The sequence below is a fragment of the Solea solea genome, chromosome 6 (genome assembly GCF_958295425.1).
Source record: "Solea solea chromosome 6, fSolSol10.1, whole genome shotgun sequence".
Lineage (NCBI taxonomy): Eukaryota > Metazoa > Chordata > Actinopteri > Pleuronectiformes > Soleidae > Solea > Solea solea.
Window position 1 is genome coordinate 9,554,058 of NC_081139.1, and position 14,199 is coordinate 9,568,256.

The 14,199-nt window shown below is 39.5% G+C and overlaps 1 protein-coding gene across 2 annotated transcripts; it reads left to right on the forward strand.

Annotated features, from left to right (window-relative positions):
* The first annotated feature begins 1,129 nt into the window (after nucleotides 1–1,129).
* Nucleotides 1,130–9,083, forward strand: agtrap (angiotensin II receptor-associated protein). Of its 2 annotated transcripts, none has more exons than XM_058632676.1 (5): nucleotides 1,130–1,296; nucleotides 2,437–2,471; nucleotides 2,843–2,954; nucleotides 4,034–4,244; nucleotides 8,289–9,083. In XM_058632676.1, the coding sequence occupies exons 1-5, from the start codon at nucleotides 1,270–1,272 to the stop codon at nucleotides 8,432–8,434; spliced, it is 531 nt and encodes a 176-aa protein (XP_058488659.1). In that variant the 5' UTR covers nucleotides 1,130–1,269; the 3' UTR covers nucleotides 8,435–9,083. The 2 variants fall into 2 exon arrangements, with proteins under 2 accessions (XP_058488659.1, XP_058488660.1); XM_058632677.1 differs by having other exon boundaries at nucleotides 1,131–1,296; nucleotides 8,310–9,083.
* Nucleotides 9,084–14,199: the final 5,116 nt, after the last annotated feature.

Below are 14,199 nucleotides of genomic sequence, written 5' to 3' on the forward strand. Positions count from 1 at the left end.
TGTTCTTTCAGGGAAATTCCAATGTGTTACAGTTTGGATTTTGTTCTGTAGTTTTATACTCTGTATTGAAGTAACACACACACACACACACACACAGCAGCAGCAGCAGCAGCAGTGTGTTCTTCTCTCTGTTCCTCTTCGGTATTCTTCATTTCCTCATCTTTAGGGATTGTAAATAAAGTGTCAGCAGAGCTTTTCTGTGTGTTTTTACATCAGGGGAAGAAAGACAGTCATTTTCAGGACAAATGACATCTCATAGCTGTCAAACCAAAATCAGTGAGTGAAGGAGGAGGTGCCGTTACTCACAGTGAACAGAAACCTCTGATATAAAACACACTAAGGAGTTATGATTACTATGACACTGCTACAGAGGAGTTACTGTATCTGAGCAGACACAAAGACAGACAGGTGTTGTTTTAAACTGATTTATTTGAAACTCAAACTGTTGTGGGTGTCTCTCATGTTGTTTTATTGTGTGTTTTTAATGTCTATTTTATGCAGATTTTAGACTGTACGGTACTTTGGTGCAACTTGTTTTAAATGTGCTTTGTAAATAAAGTTGGATTGATTGGATTGAAACTGAGGTAATTATTAGGTACCATGAGGTAACTTTTTATGTATGTTGGAAACGATTGTTAACTAAATCCATGGTGGGAAGCATAAAACTAGAAATAAAAAAATATATATTATTATTATTATACGGAAGAGTATTAGGGCCACATGTGAGAAAAAATTAAGAAAGAAAGAAAGAAAGAAAGAAAAAAATAATAAAACACTGAATTCTGAGATTAAAGTCAGAATTCTGAGAAAAAAAGTCATTCTTTCCTTTAATCTCAGAGATTAAATTCTGATTTTTATTCTCAGAATATATGCCGTTTTATTTGTTTTCTTTGTTTCATTTAATATATATATATATATATATATATATATATATATATATATATATATATGTTATTATTAATAATAAAACAAAACGTAAACAAAAGTTGTGAGGGTTGCTGATGCTCATGGGGTTTCTTTGATTCTTCTGGAGCACGAGAAGGCAAAGGGAGGGAAGGAGTCACATGGGAAGGAGTCAGGTTGATGTCACATGGTTTTTGTTTGCAGGCTGAGCTCAGAGGAGGAGGAGGAGGAGGAGGAGGAGCTGGAGTTTGGTAGAGAGAAGTTTGTTTTAAGAGGAAGCTTGCAAAAGTATTCCGTGTGCAGCCCATCAACTCAACAAGTGAGCAGTGACAGGGATTAAAGCGGAGCTTCTGCTAACGATTCACTATGGAAATCCCTCCCATTAATCTAAAGGTAACGCTTCCTGTTGACACCATTTAAAGTGGTTGTTTTGTCTCGGAAACATGATTTAACTGAGGCCGGTGTTAAATTACAGGCTTAGGGCAACTTTGTTGCTCAATTCCCGGTAATTCCTCTGTGTGGTAACGGTTCAATGACGTGCCACACTGTGTTACATGATATATACTTGATGGTTTTCGGCTAACTTTATGTATGAAGTCATTTAGTGGGTGAGGCATCCCATAATATTAAAATGAGTTATTATTTACATCATTGAATTGTTTTTATTGAATAGATGACACTTTAGGAGGTGAGACATGGAAACAATGATGAATTATCTGTAGTTATTGTGATAAATTATTAAAGAGTGATCATTGAATGACAGTTGAACAAACACATGAATTGTGGTTTTAAACTTGATTGATAGATGGATAGATAAATAGATAGACTAAGACATTTAAAGCAGTAAAATATATACAACTTTACATTGATGTACACTTATTTTTGTTATATTTTGAGTTAAATATATAGTGATAATTATTGCTGAATTATTAAGATATTCACAAGAGGAAACATAAACATATAAACAAACCCAAAGCTGATCTGCAGTGAATAAATAAACTGTCATGTCATTTGTTACACGTCTGATTTGCTTCATTCTTCTGCATTTTAACAGAAGTTCAAGTTTTGCTTCTGTGATGAACAAGCGTGAGGACGGGAACTGACATGTCATGCTTAGACAGAGAGGGAGAGAGAGGGGGAGAGAGCGCCTTTAAGCTGAATTAAATTGCATTTGTGTCTTGTCTAAAGGCTCCGTTTGTTTTTTGAACTGCTCTTATTCAAAAGCTCTGAAGTGTTTTGTAAATCAAGATGAAGCCAAAAGAGCACTCACATTGTCTGCATCATGATCTGGGCACCAAAACCTCCATGAAATCAGTCGCCCTGGTCACGTTTTACGTTTGGTTCCTCCTGACTTCCTGCTCTGATGTTCGTGTTCTTGCAAAACCTATGAAAGATGAATCTATTTGTCACATTAACGTCCAAAAAAGAAATCCTGGAGCTGTTTGGATTTGTTTGCTCATAAAAGTTATTGCTGTTAATGAAACTTATTTAATTCAGACTTTAACTCTTCTTGTCTCTTGTCCTCCATCTTAGGCCATAGTACTGGTGCACTGGCTGTTAACAGTATGGTGAGTGTGATTTTTATTACATAGCTGGGGAATTTCTCTCCTACCCACACACACACACACACACACACACACACACACACACAGGATTGCACAGCTATCCTTTCGAGGACTCTCATTGACCTCCACTCATTTGGACAGCCTAAACAAACCTTATCCATAACTGATTAATGCCTCACCGTAACCCTAAAATAATCGCAATTCAGATCTTAACCAGTTCCTCAGAAATGAGGTTCTGCCTCATTAGGACCAGGTTTTGGTCTCCATGAGGACTATTGGTCAGTGTAAGTCAGTGTTTATGCCAGAAAAATGTCCTAAAGGGGTAAATAAATACTCTCTCACCCTCTTGATTGTGAATATTGTCTTGTGTTCAGGGGCTGCCTGGTGCAGTGGATGCCCATCTCCTTCTCTTGGAGTAACTTCAGTATTCTAGCTGTCGGGCTCTGGGCCATTGCACAGAGGGACTCAATCGATGCCGTGCTCATGGTGAGTCTTTGCCTCGGCTCCTTCACATTAGCTGTAATCTTAACATCATGTGACACGTGCAGGAGTCTAACTATAGGCACTGCACTGCATATCCACGCTAACCCATTTGTCTGTGGAATCTGGGGCAATCTGTGAGCATCTCTTTAAGGAAGATAGCTTTCCCTTAATTTGGCACAGAGTGCACCAGTCATGCCTCTCGTGGTGCATTAGTTGACATCAAAGAAGGTTTTTACAAAAATGTATCAGATCAGCATTGGTCTAAAGCAAGTTCAGCAATAAAGACAAACTTGTTCATTCAGAGAAAACCAGCAACCAATGACACCTGACCACCACAGACTTTATACAAGACAATGGACATAGTTCCCAGGATCCTAAAACATGGCAGTTTTTTTTAGGCAGGCTATGCCATCATGATGAAAGTGTATAAGAAAAAGACCCACCTTTTTACCTGGTTGTTGAGGTGTTAATGGTGTCAGTTTGCTTAAATAACATGATTGAAAATTAAAAATCAGTAAAACAGAGAGTGAAGTATGATGTGTTTTAGGGCATGGGTTTACTGTGGATGTCATGCACTACCTGCCGGTCCTCATTCCCCTGGCTTCTTCCCTAGGGCCGCCCTATCTTTCCTTGTCAGGGTGGGGTCATACTTACTTACTGCATTGAATGATAACCTCAAGCAAGTGGTTAACTTGCTCCAGAGCGTGCCCCCGACTGGACAACATAGAGCTGTGTATATACTGTATATATATACATATATATACAGTATATATATATGTTTAAAACAAGCTCTCTGAATTTCACAGCTTCTTAAATATGAATATTTTCTGGTTTCTTGGCTTCATATGAAGATGAAATGATTTAAAATAATTTCATTTTAAATCATTGTAGTTAGATTTTTTTTAAATCTAATTTGCTGTATTAATCTATTAAAATGTTGCACTTATTATTCTCTGTGTTGTAATTTTAAAGTTGTACAAGTGCACATTTTCCAACTGCTAAACACAGCAAATGTAGTCTGACACTAAACCTTTGTGACCATTTAGACTATCTCTCTCTCTTTTCTCATTTGTCTTTTCTAGTTTCTCATCGGAATGGTTGTTACAATATTGACCGACATCATCCACTTTGGGGTCTATTACCCGATATTTGACACGGTGCCAGGAGTGCGAACAGACGTGTTTCGCTTCAGCACAGGAATGGCCATCCTCAACCTGCTGCTCAAGCCCGTGTCCTGCTTCTTTGTTTACCAAATGTACCGCGAACGAGGAGGAGAGTACAATGTCAACTTTGGTGAGTGCCACCTTTGCAGTACCATCATATTAACAAAGAGAACAGACACGTTTGACAAAATGCAAAATACTAAAACATACTAAAATAAATCTCACGCAGATTCTGCTCTAACACCCCTGTATGAGGTTTCCCATTTCCCCACAAAAGATATGCGTACACCCCGCTGTGGGTGTGACCAAAGCTTGAGGTACGACGAGAGGCATGTGTCCAGGAGCGCTTTGAGATGTGTTGTTTTATGATGTTAGTCATGAAAGGTCTGCTAAGTGCAGCAGCAACTGGTGGAAAAGTCTCTGCTAAACCACTGAAGGAGGATGATTCCGCAGTCAAACGCATTAGTTACAGTCACAAGACTGTAAATGCAAGAGAAATGTCTTGGGTTTGCACTGTGACTGGGGCGAGGAAATCATTTCTCCACGAGTTGTTTGTCATTTTTGTGTGTCATCCTGGTCACCAGTGTGTACGGCATGAAGGAGCAGATTTAACCAACAAGTCCTTTCGCCTAAAGCGGCCACATAGGTTGTTTAGGGTAAATACGAGCCATAGTGTTAGTGACGTTAGGTTTAGGGCTACAAAAGACAGGAATTACAGACACTGACGTGAAAAAAGGACTTACTTTGGATATTTTGTTTGATCAAATAAGCGTATCACGTGGTATCATGTGTAAAAGTCGAACGCGGGAGTCGAACTCGTGACGTCACACCCAAGGTACAAGATTTCAAGGTACCAGCGGTAGGGGTGTCTGTTTAAAAAAACAAAACAAAAAACGTTATCATGGGTCGTAATTCCTGCATACGACCCATAGTTGTGTTTAGTTGGAGAACAGTCTCCGTTTGACCCCATGGAGGCTGGAAATGGCACCATGGAAAATGTATTTGAAGCAGAGACTGTAGAAGAGGAGAAATAGAGACCTTGTGACGCCACTGTCCACTCACTGACGTACAGTAGCTCTGTCCTCATGGGCAAACAAAAGACAAGTATCCGTCCTCCGCTGAGCAGTCGGGACATAATGATCTTTGACTAACCGTGTGTGGCCATTGATTTGTGGACTCGGCCCTGCTGAGCGCTTTACCATCTGAAATCCCACTGAACTGTGACGACTGCTGGACTGGATATGGATATGTGCAATATAGGGAACAAATGAACTGGAAAAATATGACTTTTTAAAATTATTATTAGCTATAACATGCATATAAAGTTAAAACTACACTGTACGGTAAATTGCTGGGAATGTATAGGGCTTTGCAAAAGGCGTAGACCGCCATTAGATTTGTTGTTTTAGAAATGCTATAATGACCAGTATCAGTGTCATGAGATCTTAATCAATCAGTGTTGGAACACATCCAGAAAATACAGAAAAAATCCTGCGTCTTCAGGGTAAAGTGTTTAGTGTGACCCACACTCCCACTGAGCAATAGTACAACACTGACTCTGTTCAAACTGCAGTGGAAACCATAATTAAACAGCATTACGTTGTGTGAGTTAAACTCACTGACATCTTGTTGATATGTACTGTCTCAGTCACATCATTCCAGACAGACATGAAATCAACAAAGCTTGTGGTGTCCTGAGACTTTTGCACAGTGCTGTAATTAAATGTGTCCTGCGTTGTTCCCCAACTCTGCAGCTGACAACACACTACGTCTCCTGATTTCAGTATTTGGAGCATAATTGAATAACTGATGAAACGCTTCCCGCAATGGTTTTATTTTTACTGCCACGTACACACAGCATCACGTACAGCCATTATTAGCCTGTGGTTGGCTGATGACTGTATCTGATGTTGGCTTCATAGAATGTGTGTGTTTTTGATTGCTGTCTGATTGCATATCTGGCATTAACACGGTTCCCCTGCTGCGCTGAGCTCTCTGGGATGCAATTAATAAGGTGAATGTGAGTGAATTATGAAGTTTTTGATGGACAGTTTTTTTTTTATACCCTGGTTTAAATTATTTTTGGTTTTGTCAATTACATTTGACATTGTACAATTAGTACAATAATGTCTTTGTTTGCATTTAATTAAACTCACCTGGCTAGCCCTGCTCTGGATTTAACTTGCTTGAGGTGTGTGTGTGTGTGCATGCATGTGTGTGCGTGGGGTTTCAAAGTGGGAGCCAGGGTTTGAGGTCATACCTCACAGCTATTGATCTGAGGTAATAATATAATAAGTAATGGACCTAACCGTGTGTTTGTTAGCTGTATATTAGCATGCTGAACAAACCCTCTAATCAACCATTTCTAATTCTAAATGAAACTAATAGTTTACCCGTCACCTCATTATTCTGTTGCATCAACTGCACACCTTCAGGACTGTGTAGGTTAATCTCTGGACATAATGGCAAAAAGGGGTTATCCTTTCAAATCCGTCAAGACTAATAATTATCGGGATAAATATCACTTTTCACAAGTTTAAGGTGCTATTAAAGTTCAGGCTAATTAGCAGTTAAAGAAGTCAGGCCGACCCTTTTTCTAATTTAAGTTATTTTAGATTGAAGCGCAGAAGGTGTTTTTGTATGGTGGAGGACGAGACCGTCATGTAGGAGCTTCACACTCCAACCCCTCACTAGTCTAATCGCACTTCCGTTGGGCCGCAAAAGGCAAGCATCCAGCTTCCCGACTGGCGGTGCCACCTACTCCAATACCGCCTGCATCCCCAGCCACGAAGGGGCCAAGTCACCGTACAGTCTGGTGCTACTTGTTTATACTCAGCTCCTCTGCCGACCTTGGGTTAGATGTTCTCAGCTGGGTTGTGGTTACACTGACCATTCATTTCTACTCCCTGTGTAAAACGTCCTCTAAACCAATTATTTCAACTTTTTTTCTCTTGCATGTCATAATTTTCTAACCTCATTGTCTGTTTGTCACACTGCACTGTTGTGTTTTTTTGTGTGTTGTCTCATGTTTTTCCTGTTATGTTTTGATCTCTTCTCCTCTCCTCTGCCGACCTTTAAACTCTCAGACTTAGAGACCTCTATGGACAGTCGCTGCACTACGGATAGTGCTGACAGTGCTTTTATTGGCCGCCGCTATTGATTCCTGGCTTCATTTTTTTTCCCACCATTTCTCTCCTCCAATCATCCTCTTCCATCCCCTTCACAGACAGGAAGTAAGATACAAATCAGGCTGCTGGACAAAAAGCATGATGCTGTTTTGTCCACGTTATGATGTGTGTGTGTGTTGTCATTCTTTCTCTTCATCTGTTTATTTCCAATCTTCATTACCCCGTGTTACCTGCCTGCAGACTCCCTGTCTGTTGTGTCATACGTTTACGTGTGTTTCCATCCATGTTTTATTCACATCAAATCGACACCAGTTAGTCCACCATGTGTCGTGTTCAGTAACGTATGTTAAAGAAACGCTGTGTTGTCGTCTGTGGGACGTGTGGACAGTGAGTTTTGACGTGTCCTTATTGATTTGAATGCATCAGCCTAAAAACTTAGATCAGGTGACCAATCAGGTGCACTGAGCATGCACATATGCCAGTGTAAACAGGAAGTTGATTCTCGTTGCCAAAAAGAACAAATCAGGAAGTCAATGTGTGTGTAACCGTGTCACCATTTCCAAATATCTCAGTTTTTGCCATCCAGTCTAAAATCGTAGAGTGTAAACAAAAAGTGGACGCAGTCTTCCGGTTTGTTGGCTGGGGACGACCGTGAAGTAATCTGGAGGCTAAAAAGAGTTTAGCTTCTTATGTGTGATGTCATGACTGTTTGCCCGGTGCTAAAATGCCAGAGTAGTGTGAACAGCAGTCGTATCTGGAGCAGAATTGATGTGATCTCAAATGAAAATGGAATAGCATGGATGTAGCCGTAAAAAACTGTCACTAATAATAACATTAGCTGTTGACTGGTTTTACCGGTTATCAGCAGGTTTGTGCTTTACTGTTTGTCGGCAGTTTGCCAGCAGCACTGTGATCCACATTGATCCAGAGGAGAACACATACTTATATTTAAGTTCATTCTCCAGAACCTTGAGAGCCTTTGCTTTCAGGATGATGAAGTGAATGCTGCATTTGTGATTGTGTTTGTGTGCGTGTGTGTGTTGAAGGCTTTTGGCCTTTCTCTGCAGGTTTCCCCTCTGTGTCAAGAAACAGAGAGGCCTACCAGTCCATCGACCAACAGGACGAGTCGTCCAACCAAGCAAATCCCTTCAACCAGGCCCAGGACAGCAAACCAGCGGTCCGCGCATACTGAGAGAACTGTGCAATGAACAATACAGTGTTTTCCTCTGGCTGTCTTTATGCAGCAGTGCGGGGCTTGGGGGCTTTTTTTTTTTCTTTCGAAAAATCGATTCCACAACAGTCCATTTGTTTTGTGCCGTCAGTTCTCTGCAGGTAGAAACAGAATGAATATGTTTATTATGTTAAAAGATGAACTCTGTCTCGGTTCTACAATGACATGTGGCATAATTAAACCCCTTTATTCTCTCTAAATGTTTTTTTTCCTGAGGTCATATGTCACTGCTGACATAAATACAGAGGAACGACTGTTACTGTTTGAGAGTTGTTGAATGTAATATTTGTGTTTACAGGACTTTCCTTGGTTGAATTTTTTTTTTACAAATGTGACACTTTTGTAAAGCTAGAGATTAAGAGCCACATGTGTTCCGTATTACATTTTTAAGTTTTTTGTCAGAGTTCTGTAAATCTTAAATCACTGGACACATTTAAACACAAAAGTGCGCCATGCCTGAAAAGCTGCCTTTGTACTTTTTCATCGAATGATTTTTGAAGAGTTGAAGACATGATGACCAAAGTCTCAGGCCAAATAATTTATCTGAATGTTGATCTATGCAAAGTCTGTGTGACGGCTGCACTGTGTCTATGAAACATGTGAAAGAAAATATGTTAAATTGATCGGTATTCCATATATTAAAAAAACATGTTTTCATTTCAAATCAAGTGGATTTTTCTCTTTTCCTCAGTTCTCTTTTGAAAGTGTAACAAGCTCAACGTTCCTAACATACTGGACATGAGGTCAGAATTTAGTCTTTAACCTTTTAACAAAGTCCTCAGACTGTCGACATTTGGATTTGAAAGACACAGGGTGTTCGGATGTTATCAGGTTTCACTGAGTTGCAGTGTGTGAGTGTTAATGCAAATACTGAAGCTGCGCTTTAATTTTGGTCTAGATTTTTCAACTTTTTTTTAAATGAACAAGTATATTTGCCATATTTTGTGATGGTTTTGTGAGATTAGTGTTTGTCATTGTTAGGCTTCATTACAAGGATGGTACTGATATGAAATGTCTTCATAATAAAGAATGATATCACCATTTGCTATTTAAAATTTTAATTCATCCATCAACCCTCTGTTGTGCACTTTCCCACACATATATGACACAGTCTATTTTCATTGAGTGCTAAAACATGTCAAAATTCACCTCAGCCAGTACAATATACACAAATATACACATATATACATTACAGCTCATGTGTACAAGCTAAATGAAAGTTTGTTGCATACAGAACAAGTGAAGGAAACTTGTTTAAAAGTCAGATATTCTAACACCTGAGATCCAAAACGCCCCCTTTTATAAAGTCTGTGCTTCAAGTGCAAAAACCAGTTATAACCCAGTGTAAATATCAACTGTAAACATTGTATTTTGATGTGTAGGACAAAAAGTAGAGCTGTCACTGATTTAAAAACATGGATTCTCAAAACATCCACGATATCTGAAACTAAATGAGACTTGAGATTGTTAGTCTGCAGTAAGGGACAAAATAAGTTTGGGATGTAGATGAGAGACGTTGAGGCAGAAGTTAGTTTCACAAATTGACTAATACGCTTTATTCGGTGGGTCTGTAATTGAATTGAATGACACAACATTTGTAATTCGATGCTAAATGTAATGCAATTAGTGCACTTCCTATTCATGCAAACAAAATCCCAGCACAGCCTGAAAAAAAAAAATCGATGATCAATCAGTGAACAGCAGATAAGCTGGAGATGCAATTAATGCATACAGTCAACAGTTTTAAGTGTTTTCCTTCTTGTTTTCTCAACAAGTAGTTAAATGAATACATTTATAGATCACAGAGTGCATAACACAGCCACACTCCCAACCAAGAAATGTGGAATTATGAGTCAATTTGCATTGATAGTTGCAGGATATTTTGCTTATTTGTCATACAGTACATCGGCCTATAGGAATAATAATAATTGAGTAGGTTTCAGTCAGTGGTGCATGTGTCAGTCACTCCCTGGTTCTTTCTGTTACCTGCGTACCTGCCCAGCCTCTTGCAAAGACTGAGACTTGTTGTTGTTTGGCCAAATATCCCAGAGTCTAAGGACTGGAATTATTACAAAATATTGTCAACAGTGAATTATGTTGTGAGTTTTTTAGTGAGCCAATGTTGCTTTGACTCATCCTCGGGCTCACACCTTTGATTCCTGCGAGTCGGCCTCGTGTTTTGAAAGAACGATTCTGTGGGCATCAGGAGTGCAGACTGTCGAGAAGTGTCTCATTTAAGAGCATCAATATTCCTGAAATCAAGTTGGCCGGAGGATTTTTGTTGTTTGTCTCAGAGAAAAGAAACATAAAACCTATAATGTTTTTTTTGGTTGGAATATCCACTGGACATATTTGGTTGTATCGTCCCTTAGATAAATATTGGTTCCAATGGCATGAAGGCTCGAGAGTTACTCCAACACTCTGAGTCATCAAGTCAAACTTTAGATGTCAGGAAACAAAAATGAACTATGTAAAATAATAAAACAGTATAATGTAGTAGAGTACTGAGTATGATGTCACTCTTTGTCTGTGTGTTGTTATCGAGCCTCTGTTTTCTGCCTGTTGCATTTGAGTAATGTCCGCACCTGTCTATAAACATTCAGCATTCAAATAACGTTGTTTGCCGTGTTCACAAAACGAGCCCTAGCTTTTTGAAAAGTTCCCCTATTACATTCACAACCTTTTAGCTCCACGTGTCTACAGCAATAGATTTCTGAGAAAGCGCTTCTCCTCCTGGCCTCATAAATAACTTACACACATACACACACATATAATGCTACATGGCTGTTTTCAAGGTCTGTTGAGCAGATGCACGCAATCGCGATCACACATGTTTTGGTCAGACATGCTGGTGCTCACCTTTGTGTTTGGCATCTTTAAAAAGATCAGATTTAATACCACAATCGTATTAAAATCTTATGTCACAAAAAGTTCCTTGCTGTGATTATTTCTTAGTGTTTTTTTCTGTTTCTATCAGGGACGGAACAATTTACAATTTAATATGCGTACCGATTAGGATTTTTAACTCAAGTATTTTTCTTTTTTTATGTACATTTTGTCATGCACTGTCAGTTGTGTTAGTGTGTAGTTTTAGTTCAGTCTCACTTCCTGTTTTATTTTGTGTTAGTTAGTTTAAGTTCAGTGTCACTTCCTGTTTTATTTTGGTAAGGGGTTTCTCTACTTCCTGTGAGCACCTTGTCTGCCTTGTTCTGTGTCTCGTCTGATTTCCTGATTGTTTTCACCTGGTGCTCCTTACCCTCACTCCCTATATCTACTCCCTTCTCCCATTTAATTTTGCCAGAGTGTCTTATGTGTGTTGTCAGTGTGTGGCCCTTCATGTTTTGAAAGAAAGAAAGAAAGAAAGAAAGAAAGAAAGAAAGAGATCTAATGCTGTCATAGCGAATAAAGCTCTTTAAAACCCTTCTCCTGTTTCTGGTCTTGTGCATTTGGGTCCAAGCTTTGTGAGAGTTCCTAACACATTTCCCCCGAATCGTTTTACTTTCCTTTCATCTTGACGTCCCAATATTTCAAAACATGATCACAGACCTCCAGATGAAGGCTAAACACATGGGAATAAATATGTGACCCTGCAGAGCTGCTTGGGTCAAATTAAAACCCTGGCAAGGACTTCAGGGTCAATTATACAGCACAGAGGCACTGAGTGATAAACAATATTGACATGCCATGACCTGGATGTCTCTGTTTGAGTTAAGATGCACATGATAAAGAATCCCTCAGCTGCACGTGCAGATCTCTGTGGATGTAAATGGAGGAGTAATAGCCTCTGCATCTTGAACCTTTTTACTTAACCTCCACCTGGAGCCTGGAGCTGCTCTGTGGTCAATGGTCAGCGAACTAGAAGATGAAGACAGTCCTAAACCCTCAGAGTTAAAAAAAGTTAAAAAATTGTTCATAATTAAAACTGATTCACAAATGACATTTTAATGCCTCAAGCATTTCACAATCCCCTAGGAAGGCTCACTCGACCTCTGACCTTTTCACACTCTCGTCCAGCATCGTGCATCTGCCACTGGTGATAACGGCATCAAAATTGATTCCAATTACCCTCTAGTCCACAGCAGCCAGCAGAGGCGGGGGGTCAACAAATCCCTCATCTCACCATGAAAGAAAGGAAAGAACTCATTGGTTAGTAGTTGTAAAGCACATTTTCCTCGGGGCTTTAGTTTTAATGACTGACAACAGCCGGGGCTAGAAAATCTGGCATTTTAGGCTTCAGTATATGTTAAATGTCATGAGAACATCATTGATAACACCAATGTCTCTGATACTCAAGACAGAGATAAAATAGTCCACTTTGACTCTATATAACTAACATTTAAATGTATAAGTTTACCATCACTGAAAAGTCAACTTTCTCTCCAGCAGTTTTGAAAATGTCAGCAAAACTAATTCAGGAACATAAAACATTAGATTCTACATGACTCAGAACTGGCAAAAAATATTAATTCATATTAGAATATTCATACTATTATCTTCAAAAGCAACCCCTCTACATCTGTAATCATTTTCTTTCTTTTATAAGATGAGATGATGTTAATATAAGTTATAATAATAAAGCCTGAGCACTCTCATTTTTACATATCAGGTTTGCTTATTCTTAAGAATTATAAGCTTTTTTTTTCCTTTGGATGCAGCAGGACATTTTGAGACGCCCTGTCTCTACCAGCTGAGTTCCTGTTGTGTCCTCTTGTCTCGTAAATGCAGTCATGGCTGAAGCTTTTTGACAAATAATCATCTCCACCACCTGCTCCGAGCAAGAAACACTGTTGAGAGAAATCTTACAAATCCTACTTATTTCTGGGGGGAAACCTCCCCCAGCATTTACAGCTTTTAGTTGTGAAGATTATAATCACAACCTCATTAAATAACCATTTGTGGGTTTTTATCTCAATCTGCTCTATTTGGTCTCATTGTATTCTTTTTAATGTTGTACTTTTTCCCGCTCAATGACCCAGTTTTTTTCATGGGGATCATAAAACATTCATTTTATCGATAACTCCCCCTCCTTCTATCTTTAATGTTTTGTTTTCACAGTTACGTAATGAGGAAGACTTTAGTGGAGGCAGAACTCATTAGTCCACTGTGGGTGTCTCCTCTGACAACTGCTGTAAAGTGAAATGAGCAAAGGTGTGTGTCTGCTATTAATTATTAAATACCTGTTTCAAAATATCTTGATGGATGGATGTGTGGATGTTTCTAAAGAGAAAAAAAGAGAGAAAATACTGAAATAACCTTCAGAGTTTTATTTTCCCTGCAGCAGTAGGTGAGGCCGCTCAGCAGAGAGGGCGAATAATCAACAGTGAACATGGACCTGGTCGTTCGATGAGTGCAGATGATGAATGACCACGGGGAGATGGTACAGGACCAGAGCACAGGCACAGCCATTTGTTACTCTGCTGTCACAAATGTATTTTTAATGAATGTGCACCTTTAACTTCCTCTGCAGAGCAGGAGTGTTCCTTGAGGCCACCATGACCCCAATATTTCCATTGAAGAAGTGGCTCCGAGCAAACCCACTTTAGCTCCTGAAGCGGAATGTAAATAACCTTCCCCTCCTGTTTGCTGGAGCCATCAGTCTCGCTCCTCATTATTTCATCCTTACCTGTGTCGAGGCGCCGGGTCGTTTCTGTCCCTGAGCTGGTGCAGCGTGTGGGGAGGTTTCACCTTGATGAGCTCCTGTGTTCTCAGCATTGGTGTTTGTGAAA